Below are 17,702 nucleotides of genomic sequence, written 5' to 3' on the forward strand. Positions count from 1 at the left end.
AAATCGACCGAGAGTAGAGGACCTTCCTTTCTTAACTGGAACTTGGGAAGAACCTAACTCAGAATCCTAACTTATATATTTGTTAGAACAAATGGAGTTTATCATTCATTTTAGTCTTTTTTTTTTGTCATATCATTTAATTTCTATGTTGAGCCCCCCTCCCCCCAAACTTGAAGTGCCCCAGGACCCCCAAGCTCTAAATCCAGCTCTGACTGTTTCTCCCTGTTTTGCAAAGAGCTGCACAAACTGTTGCCGCAATATAAATCTTGTATAATAATAACTGGCGGCTACCTTGTAAGAAAACATCTTTTGGCACAAATCAAAATTTCTCCGGAATGGGTGATATGTCCTGATCAAGTCTCTTCAATATAAGTGCAATTTTACCTTCTAAATTAGTTAAAGTGGTTTGGTACACTGTGGAGTTGATTTACTAAAGGCAAATCCACTCTGCACTACAAGTGCACTTGGAAGTGCAGTCGGTGTAAATCTGAGGGGAAGATCTGCTGATTTTATCATCCAATCATGTACAAGCAAAAATGCTGTTTTTTTTTTTTTTTCTTGCACACCCCCTCAGATCTACAATGACTGAAGTGCACTTGTAGTGCAAAGTGGATCTGCCTTTAGTAAATCAACCTAAATGTTTCTGTTGTTTCTACATTTGAAGATGATATGTTATCTATATGTAGTACCCTCTACCTTAACCACTTGCTTACTGGGCACTTAAACCCCCCTCAGTCCCAGACCAATTTTCAGCTTTCATCGCTGATGCACTTTGAATGACAATTGCGCGGGCATACAACACTGTACCCAAATGAAAATTTTATCATTTTTTTCCCACAAATAGAGCTTTCTTTTGGTGGTATTTAATTACAGCTGGGAGTTTTATTTTTTGCTAAACAAACAAAAAAATATGCAAAAAAAAAAAATCATGTTTAATAGTTTGTTATAAAATTTTGCAAACAGGTCATTTTTCTCCTTCATTGAAGCGCGCTGATGAGGCGGCACTGATAGGCTGCATTGGTGGGCACTGATAGGCTGCATTGGTGGGCACTGACAGGCTGCACTGGTGGGCACTGATAGGCTGCACTGGTGGGCACTGATAGGCATAGTTAAGGCGGCACTAATAGGCACAGATAAGGCGGCACCGATGGGCACAGATAAGGTGGTACTGATGGGCAAAGATGGGCACAGATAAGATGGCACGGATGGGTGGCACAGATGGGTGGCACTAAGGGGCACTGATAGGTACCACTGATAGATGGGACTGATGGGCACTGATAGGTGGCTATGATAGGTGGCACTGCTGGGCACTGATGGGCGGCACTGCTGGGCACTGATGGGCACTGGTAGATGACACTGATGGGCACAGATATGTGGCACTGGGGTGCAGCACCTTTGTTGTGGGCACTGCTGGGTGGCACTGTGGGCACTGCTGGGTGGCACTGTGGGCACTGCTGGGTGGCACTATGGGCACTGCTGGGTGGCACTGACAGAGGGGGACACATTTTTTATTGATGTGGCACTGGCAGGGGGCAGGTGGGCACTGGCAGGGGGCAGGTGGGCACTGGCAGGGCTCGCCGTGATCGGGACTGATGTCCCGATCACGGCCGCCGGTGATCGGCTCTTTTTTTTTCAGCGCGAGGAGGAATAATAGCCGATTACCGGCTCCGTTGTATCACATGATCAGCTGTCATTGGCTGACAGCTGATCACGTGATAAGGGGTCGGGATCGACCCTTTGCTCGGATCAGTGATCAGGCGAGTCTCATAGACTCGCCGATCACAGAGCGCGCCGCGTGCGCCCCTCAGGGGGGCGCGCAGGCCGCTCGTGCACGGGACGACGTCAATAGACGTAGTCCCGGCAAAGGAGATCCGCGCTGTAGCCGTCATTCGGCTATAGCGCGGGTCTCAAGTGGTTAAATAGGTGCTAGAGTAGTGGATTTGTTTTGTACTGTCAGCGCAGGTAAATTTAGGCAGGCCTATGCTGTGAGCTGGGCCTGTCTGTTTTGAACTGGGGGCAGGGGAGTGGTTTCGTGTAGAAGCAGGTGCTTCACATGTGCTCAGGCTCTTGGGCGCCTCCTCTGGTTTTCAGAAGGTTCTAGAAAAGAGGCAGGGCAGAGCGCTGGAGTGACATGGGGTGTATGTGGGAGTCCTGCTCAATTCCCAACTAGGATTGGCAGGGGGCAGGCCTCCTATATATACCCATGGTCAGCCTTCTGTGGGAGGATTTGTTGTGTGGAAGAACTGAATGATGGAGTGTTAGACTGTCGTGGGAGCCTCTCTCTACATGGTCTTTGAGAGGTGTCCTGAAACAGGAGCAGTAAGACGACAGTTGGGAGCACTGCCAGGAAAGTCATTCAGGAGGGATCCATGCCAGGGTCGGTGAGTGAGAAGCACAGTGTGAAGCTCTGGGAGAGACATGCCAGGATTTGGATATGGAGAGACTGTGGTGATGTTTTGGAGTCAAGTCATTGCAGCCACAAGGGCCTGCAGGATTTGCATCAGACGTGCTGGGATCAGTAGTCCACCAAGTGTCAGTTAGCACATTTATTCTTCTCTACTAAAACGGTTGTTACTGCAAAGGGGACTGCAGACACCTGTCTGTAATGGGCTATTAGGAAAATGTTAGGACTTATTCAGAGTGAGGCCTAGCCATGCACTTATGGAGACAGGAACCTAGATTTGGACAGGGAAGTGAAGCAAGTGATCTCAAGTAGTGTGCTGGAGGAGATGTGCAGAGGAAGAGACTGTCATATCTAAACTCAACCAACATTGATTTCATTAAAAAACAGTGGCAGCTTGTGAAGTTTTATGGTGGGGGGTTGCCAAACCCCACCCTTCCTTTTTGACCCCTCCCACTTGGTGAAAATGGGTGTGGTTTCAGCAAAATAGTGGGCGTGGCTCTAAGGTGGTTTGGTTGGCGTCTGAGATGAATGTGGGATGGAGGGAGAGGGAGAGAGGGATGGAGGGACAGCAGGCCCAGATCCTACACAACAATAGAAATATGTGTGTTCTAGAAAGTTTAACAATCAGCAGATGGTGTCAGGATGATTGAAGCACATTATTTTTATTATTACATTGTAATATAAAATGAAATCATTCAACTCACCATAATGCAGAATCAGTGGGAGCCCTGAGCGTGTCACTAGCCACGTCGCCTGCCACCAGATGGTGTCAGGTGCCCCCAGCAGAGTCCCTCCTTACATGCAGCCTGTGTCACATAAAATGCAGCCTGTTTTGAGCTTTGTTTTTTTATTTTATTTTTTCATTACAACATTTTTTTTTTGAGATCCTGTTGCTTGGGTGGAGGAAGCCATATTTAATACACATTTTAGTATATATTATGTAGCAATGACCTCCCAAGGAGCGGCTGATTTAATTACCGTTACCTTCCTGACCTCGTGTGCGTCTAGGGTTTTCCCGAGGTAGATGCCAGGGATGACAGTGCCACCTATGGTCAGGCAGAACACCATGCAGTCCAGCCAGACTGGTACTGAGGTCAAAATTTTACGTAATTAACCACTACAATACAGGGCACTTTCGCCCAATTTTCAGCTTTCATCGCTCTCGCAATTTCAATGACAGGTCGTGCTACGCTGTACCCAAATGAAATTTTTATCATTTTGTTTGCACAAATAGAGCTTTATTTTGGTGGTATTTATCCACGACTCAGTTTTTTATTGTTTGCGATATAAGCGCAAAAAAAGCGGAAATTTGGAAAAAAAAAAAATATTTTCTTTTTTCTATTTTAAAAGAAATCCAATAAAATCTAATTTTGTCATAAATTTAAGCCAAAATGTATTCTGCTACATGTTTTTGGTAAAAAAAATTCCGTTGTGTGTGCAGATAATCATTGGGACATGTGATTTTAGTGGGACATATATTTTTTTATTTGGGGACATGCCTTTTTATTATTTGGGGACATGTGTGTTTTGGGGACATGTGTGGGGACATGTGTGATTTGGGGACATGTGTGTTTACACTGTGTGGTGATGTGTGTTTACAGTAGACTAGTGATCAGTGAGTAAAAAGCTGTAAAAACAGCTCATACTCACTGATCACCAGCCGGCTGCAGCGATCTGCTCTCCTCTCCTCAGCGACGACTTCCGTGTGAGGAGAGGAGAGCCGATTTCCTAGCAACTGGCTGTTGATTGATCACATGACAGTTGTGATTGGACACAGCCATCATGTGATCAGGAGGGACAATCACAGAGCCCTCCTGCCGATCCGAGATGCGCTGTGTCCAGGTGACACGAGCGCATCGGGATTGCGCCGCTGCGCGGGCACGCACGCGCGCGATCCCCCTCCTTCTGAAGGATGTTCCTGAACATCCAGTCAGAAGGAGGCAGCTCCCACCCGGCCGTATATGTACATTGGCTGGGTGGGAAGTGGTTAAACCCAAAACCAAACTGCGGTTCAAGGGAAAAGTTAAATGAAAAAATTCATAGCGCGTGCTCTTCAGGAGCCAGCGCTACAATTATAATTGTATGTGAATATGATTCTTTGTCCCATACAGCTCTTGCAGTGCACTGTCACATAGAGACCACATAGGACTGGTATTAAAACCCCATGTTACTGAACATTAATGAGAGGCCCCGCCCAAAACTTTTGTTTCACACACAGAAATGTCAATTAATTCCTTTGCGGGTAAAATAATGTTTGCACGCAGTCACTTTGTCACAGGGCACAGGGAGATGATTTAGCAAAGTTTGAGGAGAACATTATTATCGGAAAACTCCGCCAGTACTTCAGAATGTGGCGCGCTCTCTTACCTTCCTTCCTGCAGCTCCGCTCGGGCCGAAGAACGGAGCTGCCAACATCACTTCCGGCTTTCGTCTGTTTCACAAAACCCGGAAGTGACCTTGAGATTTGAACAACAATGCTCCCGCCTGTAGAATCACAGTATTGGCATTTTGTATTGTGCCGCAAGGCGGGTCAAGAGCCTGCAAATGAAGCGCCATGTCTGCAATCTCATGATGATGATGTTGCTTCCCATAGTGCACTGCGTCCGGCGCCCCGAACACAGTGCACTATGTTAAAGGAATTTTTCTTTTTGTGACTCCGAGGGGTGGGGGGGAGGCGGCGCCCGGTTGACCCCCTATGGACAGGCTGCCACTGTTAAGAAGTATTCATTATCTGGGCAACCCATGCCCCTTTTCCCATTCAAGTTGAATCCCCTAATAAGAACAAAAAAAGAACACGCAGTGACCCCACAGGGGCATCGCTACATATATTAACCATAAACTGCCTATTAAGCTGTGTGTTGGAGACATAACCTCTTTTATTCATTGTCTCATTCATACCCATCTGCCTATGTTATTTAAAAATAAATGAGATGCCTTCATGGTAATGCATTGCCGACAATAGGCATTCACGAAATGCGAAGACTTTCGCAAGTTCATCATTTAGTTTCCCATTAATATACTAGACTAAATCCTTGCAGCCAATGCTGCACTTTATTTTCTTGAAAAATACATTACACCCAAAAAAAAAAACCCTGTACTTGTGTTTATCTCAATTACCAAAACCGTTCCAGATTTGTCAGGGCCGCTGAAAGACTTCTCTGCTGAAATCTCCTGATTTGATCTTCGTTCCCCATTCAAAATGAAACCAAAATGAATGCATCAACACAAAATGATAAAACTACTTTACAAGACCGAGCGAAGCGCAATACCGTTGGCGGTCTTCTAATAGATTATCCGTTCATACCCAACCGACAGTTCTGCTTGTACAGAAAGTGCAGAATCTATAAACATTTTAATTATAGCTGGAGGTGAAGAGAAATGTTATTTGCAAGGATCATTACAATGAAAAATGGAGGCTAAAAATCATAATTTTCTCCGGTATTAAGCCGACATTTGCAGCACTCTGAAACAGATTGGTAAAAGTTTCCTAACTCAATCAGCTGAGTAAGCCAAAGTGGAGTGAAGCTGCAGAGACCTCGGCTAGAACTTTGGTGTGAAGAATCTTAATGATCAGTGACTGTCCCCGGTGAAGGTACATTAACCACTTGAGTACCAGTCTGTAATCTCTTTATTACCAGTCCATTCTGTTTTCAGTGCTGTCATAGTTCGACTGACAATTATCCTGGTTACACAACACTGTACCCAAATGAGTTGTATACATTTTTATGAGATAGATACAACTTTTTTTGGTGGTATTTAATAACCACTGTTTTGTTTTTGTTTGTTTTTTGTTTTGTTTTTTACTATAAAAATTTCCTTTACTTTCCTTTACTTTCTAGTAAAATAAAAATGCCAGCATAGTATGAATGTTCCAGAAATTACTTTTTTTATGGAAAGTAGATACCAGCAAAAGGTGATATCATTTTTTGCCACAATTTTGGAAATAAAGAAACATCCCGGGACCTAATAATATATAAAGGTAAGTACCCCCAGGTACAAAGGGGACTTTAAGAGCGAACTTTTAGAAAAAATGCAAATATTTTAGAAAAATAGAAAATTTATTGAGTAAAAAACCCTGTCGTAAAGAAACATGTTTGTTTATGACAGGGTTTTTTACTCAATAAAGTTTCTATTTTTCTAAAATAAAATATTTGCATTTTTTTCCTAAAAGTCCCCTTTGTACCTGGGGGTACTTTCCTTTATATATAATATAGTGGTAAGGGGGTACAAAAGTACCTCTACCATTTCACAAAGAAAGTGCAAAAAATGGTTAAATAAGACAAACACACTTTTGAAAAAAGGGACAGTTCTAAGCACGGGAAACATGCGCCCCTTCACAGGCATACTATAGACACCCCCCAGGTACGAAATTTAAAGGAATATTACACTTTTATTATTTCACTTTAATCATTATTAAAATCACTGCTCCTGAAAAAACGGCCGTTTTTAAAACTTTTTTTGCATTGATCCACGCCCCCTGGGGCAGGTCCCCAAACACTTTTTAGGACAGTAACTTGCATATTAGCCTTTAAAATTAGCACTTTAGATTTTGAACGTTCGAGTCCCATAGACTTTAATAGGGTTCTAAAGTTCACACGAAGTTTAGGTCTGTTCGCAGGTTCTGATGCGAACCGAACAGGGGGGTGTTTGGCTCATCCTTACTCTTGAGGCGTCAGACAATTTCATGCTCCCAACTGTGGGAACAGATTGGGGATGACTGCGCAATTATCACTATAGTATAGTAACTGCTTCAAAATATTTCAGATTTGTAAATGCATTCATCTATATACCAGATTTTTTTTTTTCTATATGCTTCTTTTATTTTAGAGAAAGCTTCCAAATATTGTGATGAAAAGGGAAGTTGGTTTCAGCACCCCGAAAGCAACCGGACATGGTCCAACTATACAATGTGCATCACTTTTACTAATGAGAAACTAAAGGTGAGTTAAAGGTGTGTGTGAGGTGGACTGTTATCCACATCAAGAAAATATATAATTTTTAACATATGGATGTTGATACAGGTCTGGCCAGTGTTTTAAAAAGCCCCCCCCCCCATCCTCCCAAAAGAAGAAAAGCCAGGATACCCGCACCACCCCATCCCATAGAATGGACCTCACACCCCTGTTTATATGAAACCGCTACCATTAACCCCTTTTCACCTGCCTTGGTGTCCCTTTGTTGAACTGTTTTGGGAAACCATTTAACCACTTGCCTACCTGGCCAATTCTGACATTTCTCTCCTACATGTAAAAAATCATCATTTATTTGTTAGAAAATTACACAGAACCCCCAAACATTATGCATGTTTTTTTAGCAGAGACCCTAGAGAATAAAATGGCAGTCATAATAACTTTTTATCTTGCTCGGTATTTGCGACTGTTTTATGCATAAAAAAAACAAAAGAACAATAAAGTTAGCCCATTTTTTTGCATAATGTGAAAAACGATGTTAAGCTGAGTAAATAGATACCTAACATGTCACACTTCAAAATTGCACACACTCGTGGAATGGCGCCAAACATCAGTACTTAAAAATCCCCATAGGCGGTGCTTTAAATTTTTTTACAGGTTGCATGTTTTGAGTTACAGAGGAGTTCTTGGGCTAGAAATTTTGTTCTCGCTCTAACGTTCGTGGCGATACCGCACATGTGTGATTTAAAAGCCGTTTACATATGTGGGCACGACTTAGGTATGCGTTTGCTTCTGCGAGCGAGCACGCGGGGACAGAGCGTTTAAAAAAAAAAAAAAATGTATTATTATTTTTACTTTTATTTTTCAAGTTTGATGCTTTCTTTTTACATTTTTTTTGTTGTATCACTTTTTTTCCTATTACAAGGAATTTAAACATCCCTTGTAAACGGAATAGTGCTTGCTAGGTACTCTTTACAGTGAGATATGGGATCAATAAGTCCCCAGATCTTGCCTCTAGGCTGGGAGTGCTTAAAAATTATAAAAAACAAAAAATGATCCTGGCTTTTCAGCCATGGCGGAAGCATTTTTTCAGATGCAGAGGCCAGGCGTGACGTCATAACATCGCGCCCGACCTCTGAACGATCATAGAGACTTTGCAGACCGTCTGGCCCACTGAAAATCTCTATGGTTACCATCCAGCACTGGTCGGTCCCTTCTCCGGTTCGCTGATCGCAGGTGCGAGCCTGGAGAAGCACCAGAGGGCGGCGGGAGGGGGGGATATCCCTCCATCTGTAAGGACAATCAAGTGGCTGCACAGCCTCTATGATTGTTTTTATGATGAAGGGAATCGCTGGCTGAAAAAGAAGATATCTGATTGATGCGTGTAACTGCAAGCATCATTCAGATATCACCTCTCAAATTTGACGACGTCATATGACGTTGGGCGGGTGGGAATTGGTTAATTGCTGGGTTTAGTTCCACTTAAAAAAGTGGTCACATGATAAGGGGCCAGTCCCACCAGTTACCATGCATTAATAGGGACCAAAGGGTTGTTTTTTTTACAGCTTTTTATGTCTGAAAAATGCTTGAAGATTTATCTTTCCTGTGAATCCCTGAACTAATATTTAGTTGCATAAGCATGGTTTCTGACAACTGCTCCACATCTGTGTTGTCTGGAGTCAACCAACTTCTGGCACCTGTGAACAGGTATTCCAGCCCAGGACGATTGCACTACATTCTACAGTTCTTCTGAATTTCTTGGTTTTACCTCAGAAACAGCATTTTTGATGTCACCCCACAAGTTTTCTATTGGATTAAGATCCAGGGATTGGGCTGACCACTTCATAACTAGGGATGGCCGAACGGTTCGCCCGGTGGTCGTTTCACGGCGAATTTCAGCTGTTCGCGGTCCGCCCGATCGGCGGACTATTGCCGCTGTTCGCCCGGCGGACTTCCGTGTTTACTGTGTAAAAGAACTTTGACCTATGATGACACATCCATCATGTGGAACAGGACAGCCAATTGAGACATTACAGAACATGGACACTTGGACATTCCCCCTAACTTATAAATAGACCCGATCCGGTGGCCATTTTACATTCTTTCGTATGTCACTATATGGAGAGGTTGCTGTGTGGAGCAGGGAGAGACTGCAGTGACCCAAATCGCTAGCTATTAGGTCCACAAAAGTTATTTTAAGGACTGGTATGGTATAGGTGTTAGGTGTAGTTCAGGATTTAGGTTTGAGGCACTGCTATTCAAGTCATTGTTACAGCAGCCTGTCTTTTGTCAGTGTAGATAGAGGGACAGGACGCTGTGTGCAGCAGGGACAGTCAGTTTAATCATTAGCTGTTACTATTAGGTCCACAAAAGTCCTTTTCAGGACTGGTATGGTAAAGTAGTACAGGATAAAGTTTTGAATGCTATTCAAGTTATTGTTACTGCAGCATGTGTTTTGTCAGTTTAAATAGGGACAGGCAGGAAGCTGTGTGTGGCAGTGAGGGACAGTCAGTTTAATCAGTAGCTGTTACTATTAGGTCCACAAAGGTTCTTTTCAGGACTGGTATGGCAATAGGCTTGTATACGTATAATATTCTTTCTTCCAAATATAGAAAGAATATTATACTTGACTGCTGCCCTTCTGCTGCAGTAGTCCTTCATGAGTATAGGGACTGAGGTACAGTCTGCTAATCACAACCTACTAGTTCCACAAAGGTCCTTATAAGGACTGATAAGGTATAGCATACTACAGTACATAGGGTTGAGTGAGGTACAGTCTGCTATTCCCTAAGGACTGGTATAGGTCCACAATATATAGGGTTGAGGTGCACTACTGCTGACTGCTGCCCTATACTGCAGCAGTCCTTTATCAGTATAGGGACTGAGGTACAGTCTGCTAATCACAACCTACTAGTTCCACAAAGGTCCTTATAAGGACTGGTAAGGTATAGCGTACTACAGTACATAGGGTTGAGTGAGGTACAGTCTGCTATACCTTAAGGACTGGTATAGGTCCACAATATATAGGGTTGAGGTGCACTACTGCTGACTGCTGCCCTATACTGCAGCAGTCCTTTATCAGTATAGGACTAAGAGTTTTGTCACAGGGTCATTTAAAAAATTACAGGCAGAGGAAGAGGCAGGCCCTTCCGCAGGGGTGGTAGGGGTAGGGCAGGAGCAACAGGCTTGAGCCAAAGTGGGAAGTTGCAGAAGGTGCGTTCAATTACTTTAAAGGATGCACCAGACTTGGTTGAGTGGCTCACTCAGCCTTACTCTTCTGCACCCTCCTCATCCTCTCGATCTGCACCCTCTTCTTCACTCTCTGCTATGTGCACCCCCAAAGACACTACCACCAACAACACCACCACCACCACCACATACCTTCCGCTTGAGTCACAGGAATTATTTTCCGATCCATATCAAGACATTTCTGATTTTTGACGACAGTACCCAGATCAGCCCAAGGAGGAGGTTGGTCCCCGGTGTTGCTGCCTACTCCGAGATCTCTACTTATAGTGGTGGGGAAGGCGACGTCGATGATGACGTGTCTAGTAATGTCACGTGGGTGCCCACAAGAGAGGAAGAGGAGGGGAGTTCAGAGGGAGATATGGACCAGCAAATAGGGAGGAGAAGCAGGAATAACTTACATTGCACAGGAGGGACAAAGCAGACTGCTAATGTATCAGGAGTGAGTCATCGACCATGTACGGTCACATCTGGCGCTCCCAGGACGCCGGCACATGGCTCCGCAGTGTGTGCTTTTTTTAACGTTTCCGCTGCTGACAATAGTGTTGCCATCTGCAATCTTTGCAGTCATCGCATTAGTAGCGGTAAGCCCAACCCTCACCTAGGACAACCGCCTTAAGAAGGCACATGAGCAGCCATCACCGAGCCCAGTGGGAGCAACGGAACACACAAAGCCACACTCCAGGCTCTCACCGTCCAGCCGCATCTTCTACTTCTCCTTCTCCTCTCTCCTCACAATTGTCCTCCACTCCACCATCCATCACGCCAAGCTCACGTTTTTCTGCAAAAAGGCAGGCTTCCGTGGGCCTAATGTTCGAGCATAAAAAAATGTTGACGCCGGATAACCCTCTTGCCCAACGGTTGACAGCTGGCTTGTCAGAACTGATAGCCCGCCAACTACTGCCACTGGTGGACTCGGAGGCCTTTTCGAAAATTTGTGGCCATTGGAACACCACAATGGAAGGTCCCAGGAAGGAAGTATTTCTCAGAGAAGGGCATCCCAGATCTATATGGCCATGTTCAGCGGCAAGTGAATGTATCTCTGGCACACAGTGTCGGTGCGTGTAGATTTGGTTTTACCGCCACAGATTTCATGCAGGCCTGGCTCTTCTTCTCCTCCTCCTCCTACTCCATCCTCCTCCCTCTCCTCCTCGGCTGACTCCTCCTTTTCAACTTCCAACGTCTCTTCCGCTGCGCCACCCAAGCTCCCCAGAACCTATTCGACATGCCAGGTGAGACGTTGCCATGCCGTGCTGCGTCTGTTGTGTCTGGAAGCCAAGAGCCACACTGGCCCGGCACTCCTTTCAGCTTTGTGTTCACAGGCAGATCAGTGGCTAACACCGCTCAATTTGACAGTTGGTAAAGTGGTGTGTGAAAACAGTGCCAATCTGCTTAGTGCATTGAAACAGGGCAAAATTACGCACGTGCCATGCATGGCACACGTCTTAAACTTGGTCGTGCAGCGATTCATTGTCAAATACCATGGGGTCCAGGATATCTTGCGGCAGGCAAGGAAAATCTCGGCCCATTTCAGAAGATCTTACACGGCCATGGCTCGCCTTGCTGACATTCAGCGGCGACACAATCTGCCGGTCAGACGTCTTATTTGCGATTGCCCGACGCAATGGAACTCAACCTTCTATATGCTTGATAGGCTGCTCCAGCAGAAATGTGCAGTTAACGTCTACCTGTATGAACTCTGCGGCAGAACAGGTTCTGAGGAGCTGGTTTTTTTTTCACTGCGCCAGTGGCTGCTCATGCGCAACGCATGCAGACTTCTGCGGCCATTTGAGGAGATCACCAAACTGGTCAGTCGCAGCCATGGCGCCATCAGTGACATGGTACCTTATGCCTTCTTTATGGAGCGTGCATTGCGTCGTGTCATTGATCATGCTGTGGAGGAGCAGGAGCGGGAAGATGAGGACGTCGCAATGCTGGATGAATTCCCAGGGGGGGCTACTCTATCTGAGACAAGTGAACAACAGGAGTCTGAAGAGGAGTCAGAGTAGGATGGTGCCGGGGCGGATGAGGAGGAGCAAGAAGAGCATGCTTTAAACCTTTCTGGGATCCCTTTTGTTGTGCGTGGATGGGGTGAGGAGAATGAAGAGGACGACATTATCCTGGATAATGAGCAGGAGCCAGGCCACCACATCGCTTCCAGTTTAGTGAAAATGGGGGCCTTTATGCTCCAGTGTTTTAATAGGAACCCCCGTATAAAAAGCATAAGGGTCAAGGACCAGTACTGGGTGGCAAAGTACTTAGACCCCCGGTACAAACACAAAATGGCGGAAATGTTACCGCCGTCACAGAGGGCTGTCAGAATGGAGCACTTCCAGGCCTTGCTTCGAGAAATGCTGCATTCTGCTTTTGCATGCACTGGCAGAGGAGCAATTCCCACTCCCAGAGAAGGAGGTGTGGGTACCAATCCAACAGCGCCTGCAAGAAGAGGCCGGTTTGAAGATGTGTTGGTGACTTCTGATATGAGGTCATTCTTTCAGCCGACCCATCGACAGGTGTCACCCGGATCCAGCATCAGGGAATGCCTAGACCGTCAGGTGTCCGACTACATCGGGTTAACGGCCGATGTGGACGCTCTGAGGAGTGATGAACCCCTGGACTACTGGGTGGGCAGGCTTGACCTCTGGCCAGAGCTTGCCCAATTTGCAATCGAACTGTTGGCTTGCCCCTCATCCCGTGTCCTGCCTGAAAGGACGTTCAGCGCAGAAGGGGGGATCGTGACCGATAAGCGTACTCGCCTAGCTCACGACAGTGTTAACTACTTCACATTTCTAAAAATGAATGAGGCATGGATCTCGGAGGAATTCAACACATGTGACCAGTAGACCATGTATATGTCTATAAACAACTTTTTTTAATCGAGCACACAGACCTTCTTTCTTCATTTGGCTCACTTCCTTGTCCAAAAAAAGCACACCGTACTATATGCCCGTACCCTCCTGTTTGAAGAGGTTGAGCGGTGTCATATTTCTACTGGGGCTGCTTATTATGAGGGGCTCCCACCATCCCTGTGCTGTGCTGACTTCCCCCTGGGGCTGTACCTCTGCTGTGCATATTATGAGGGGCTCCCACCATCCCTGCGCTATGCTCATTATGAGGGGCTCCCACCATCCCTGTGCTGTGCTGACTTCCTCCTGGGGCTGCTTATTATGAGGGGCTCCCACCATCCCTGTGCTATGCTGACATCCTCCTGGGGCTGCTTATTATGAGGGGCTCCCACCATCCCTGTGCTGTGTTGACTTCCTCCTGGGGCTGTACCTCTGCTGTGCATATTATGAGGGGCTCCCACCATCCCTGTGCTATGCTCATTATGAGGGGCTCCCACCATCCCTGTGCTATGCTGACTTCCTCCTGGGGCTGCTTACGGTGCAGGTGTCAGTGCTGTATATCACGGTGCTGGTTTCAGTGCTGTATATCACGGTGCTGGTTTCAGTGCTTTATGTCACGCTGCTGATGTCAGTGCTCTCTATCACGGTGCTGGTGTCAGATCACTCTATCACGGTGCAGGTGTCATTGCTGTATGTCACGCTGCTGATGTCAGTGTTCTCTATCACGGTGCTGGTGTCAGTGCTGTATATCACGGTGCTGGTGTCAGTGCTTTATGTCACGCTGCTGATGTCAGTGCTCTCTATCACGGTGCTGGTGTCAGATCACTCTATCACGGTGCAGGTGTCATTGCTGTATGTCACGCTGCTGGTGATCATCTCCTGCACCCTCTTCTTTGCCTACCCTGACCTTCCCTCTCCTCCATTGCCTTCATGCGCTCCACAGTCCTGAATTGTCACAATTTCACATATAAAAAAAGAATGCTTGTAGTTGTCGATCCCAGATTCACCTCATACATGTGTTATGTCATTGGCCATGTGGTGGGACTATGTTTGCACAGCTAGTAATTATTTTGTGGCTGCAAATTTGGCCTGCAGGTTTGCAAAGTTCGCCTCCAATTGAGTTCAATGGGGCCTGCCGCGAACATTACGGTTCGCGAACTATCGGCCGCGCTCGTGGTCCGCGTTCGCGAAACGTCCCGTCGGAAGTTCGTCCATCACTATTCATAACATTAATCTTGTTGTTCTGGAACCAAGATGCTGCTCATTGACTGGTGTGTTTTGTCTTGTTTAAACACCCATTTCAAGGGCATTTCCTCTTCAGCATAAGGTAACATGACCTCTTCAAGTATTTTGATTTATTCAAACTGATTCATGATCCCTGGTGTGCGATAAATAGGCCCAACACCATAGTATGAGAAACATACCCATATCATGATGCTTGAGAGGGCACTTAGGACAGATATCTAGCTGTAAAAAAACAACTATTTGGTCCCCACTAATGGTCAGTAATTGGTGGGACTGGCTACTGATCATGTGACCACTTTTTAAAGCAGAACTAAACCAAGCGACAAAACAGTTCAACAAAGGGACACCAAGGCAGGTGGGAAGGTGTCAATGTTGGCGGTTTCATATAAACAGGGGGGTGAGGTCCATTCTAAGGGATGGGGTGGTGCAGGTATCCTGGCTTTCCTTCTTTTGGGAGGATTGAGGGTGAAACCATGTGATGCCATGTGTGATGATGGCACTCAATCACTCCACTCTGGCACTTTACGTTCCCGAGAGGGAACGTCTTGAGAGTGGACTGTTTTGCTTTTGTTTTTTTGTTATTATTTTGATTATTTGCCTTTGTGGACATTTTCGCAGTAAAATGTATTATGCACAGCAATTTGTGAAGTTTCACCACATGTTTGATGTTGATTTTCATGAATAAAAAAATGTTTTTGGTTGTGCCTGTGGATAATTATTCATCACAGAATTTATGATCTTGTATTGATGCCCTGCACATTTATTATATTTGTCCCTGTAACCCCATTTGCCAGTCAAAAACACCATAATCACCAGTCCTGTTAAGAAAACCATTATGACTTTGAAAGATTTCAATAGCTTGGTTTTTCTTTACATGTGGATAACTAGGAACAGAACAGCGGAAAGAAAATCAGAAGGACTTTATCATGCTTAAAGTGGCTGTAAAACTGATTCATGCAATTTGACCTAGACACATATACCTGTAGTGTTTATCTATCTTTCTCCAAAGCTCTAAGTGCCGTTTTTCTCTGGTGCTTCGTTCCTATGTTATTAGCAGAGTCACTTCTGACAATTTCTCCAACACAAGATAACAGCAGCTGAAAATGTGTGTTGGGGAGGGTGCTTAGAGGGAGATTAGCAGTGAGCTTGTCTACTCAGACTACAGCTCTACATGTCCCTTTGTTGCTATGCCTATGAGGAGCGAGGGGGTGTGCCTTTCCTCCAATCAGCTCACACACAGTGTAAGCCCAGACTCCACACCCACTGCTGAAACAGGAAGAAATATTTCTAACACGATCTGCACTTTCCATAGAGTGTAGAAAGGGTAAGACAGCAGACATACAAGTAAAACCTATGTAGGATTTATTTAATCTCTATGTCTCATCGGAGGCTGTTCACTTCACTTGGGTATATGTGAGGATTTATATCCACTTTAAAATAATATTAAAGTCTTGTTCTTTTTATTTAAAAATAACAAACATGTTATACTTACCTCCTTTGTGCAGTGGATTTGCACAGAGCAGCCCAGATCTTCCTCTTCTCTGTTCCCTTGTTGAAACTTCTGACCCCTGCCGAGTGCCCCTACAGCAAGCAGCTTGCTATTGTGGGCACCCAAGCCAAGCCGCTGCTCTGTGTGTCCATTCAGACATGGAGCCACGACTCAGTCCTGCACCATCTCTATCCCTGTTGGCTCACTGACTTGAATTGACAGCAGTGGGAGCTTATGGCGCTGGTTGCTGCCTCAGCCAATGAGGAGGGAGAGTCCTGGACAGCCAAGGCACATGTGCAACATTGCTGGATTGAGATGGGGATGAGGTAAGTATTAGGGGGGCTGAGGGGAGCTGCTGCACACAGAAGGTTTTTTATCTTAACGTATATAAACATTAAGATAAAAAAAAAAACCTTTAGAACCACATGAATTATATAAAATCGGCATAACTATGTACACAATACATAGACAAATAAAAAGATCATGTCACCTGATGCGGAATATAATAGCCCAGTAGGGGGATTCATCCATCCACGCTGTTTAGCAAGAATGGAGGAATCTGAAAGAAATGTACCAGTGTGTGGCCAGTTTACATACTTGTTGCTGATTTTCACTCACATCCAATGAATCTGTTGTCAGCAGGACAGAAAGTGAGGGTAAATCTCTAAGGCCTCATTTACATTTACTGTTGGGTGGGGTGGGGGTGGGGGTAAAACGTCTTGTTGTGGCTATAGGACAGAAAGTAAAGGGAAATCTTCCCAGTTGGGCACAGATGGTGAAAAAAACATGACAGGGGTAATACTCTATTCAAAATGAATTATAAAAGTGTTGTCTTTAGTTTTGCTTTAGGCAAGTTAGAAAGCCATTTCAACCAATTTCCTATTTGTATGAGCAGTCAGCAACTGATTTTGTATATAAAGTCTTAAGGTCATAATTTAGTTTGTGAAAATCTCATTAAGTTTTCACTCAATACATTATAACAGGGGTCTCTAAATTTTCTAAAAAAAGGGACAGTTTATTGCCCTTCAGACCTTAGGGGGGCTTGACTATGGCCAGCAGGAGTGGAAATTTCCCTGCCATCAGCGGTAGTAATCATCACCACATTTGGTATTAAGTGGAGTATTATTGCCGTATCGTTGGTATCATTGGGAGGAATAGGGCCACCCAAATGTTGATCTGTGTCCAGCATTCCTTTAGTTAGGGTTGGCCAAAAAGTGTTTTCCATTTTTCATGGACCTCCCTAAACTTTGGGCAAAGATTTCAAAAACCTGGCTAGTATCCAGGAATTGTATTAATGAAAGTAAACTTGCCAAGGCCATATCTGAAGATCAAACTCTTCTGGGCAAAAGTGAACGATGATGCTTTTGATGATGATGATCATTTGTGATTGTTTATGCCAACAACCAGGTTATAGAATTTATACTGAGAACATAGAGAGATTGCGCGCTCTTCTAGAAGCATCACCTTATTTGGTCTTTTGTACCTAGCATTGAACAGTACTGTTGATTTATGAAGGATCTAAAGAGCCTTTGTCTGGAGTTGTCTAAGAGTCTTGTGACTCA

At 45.0% G+C, this 17,702-nt stretch overlaps 1 protein-coding gene across 1 annotated transcript in view; it reads left to right on the forward strand.

Annotated features, from left to right (window-relative positions):
- LOC143996002 (calcitonin receptor-like) overlaps window positions 1-17,702 on the forward strand; it is a 480,350-nt gene that overhangs the window by 311,121 nt on the left and 151,527 nt on the right. The window contains exon 5 of the mRNA XM_077490789.1: window positions 7,232-7,344. Coding sequence (XP_077346915.1) covers window positions 7,232-7,344 — 113 coding nt within the window. The remainder of the gene's footprint in view (window positions 1-7,231; window positions 7,345-17,702) is intronic.

The sequence above is a fragment of the Lithobates pipiens genome, unplaced genomic scaffold (genome assembly GCF_037356315.1).
Source record: "Lithobates pipiens isolate NorthernLeopardFrog02 unplaced genomic scaffold, aLitPip1_a1.2 Scaffold_19, whole genome shotgun sequence".
Classification (NCBI taxonomy): Eukaryota; Metazoa; Chordata; class Amphibia; order Anura; family Ranidae; genus Lithobates; species Lithobates pipiens.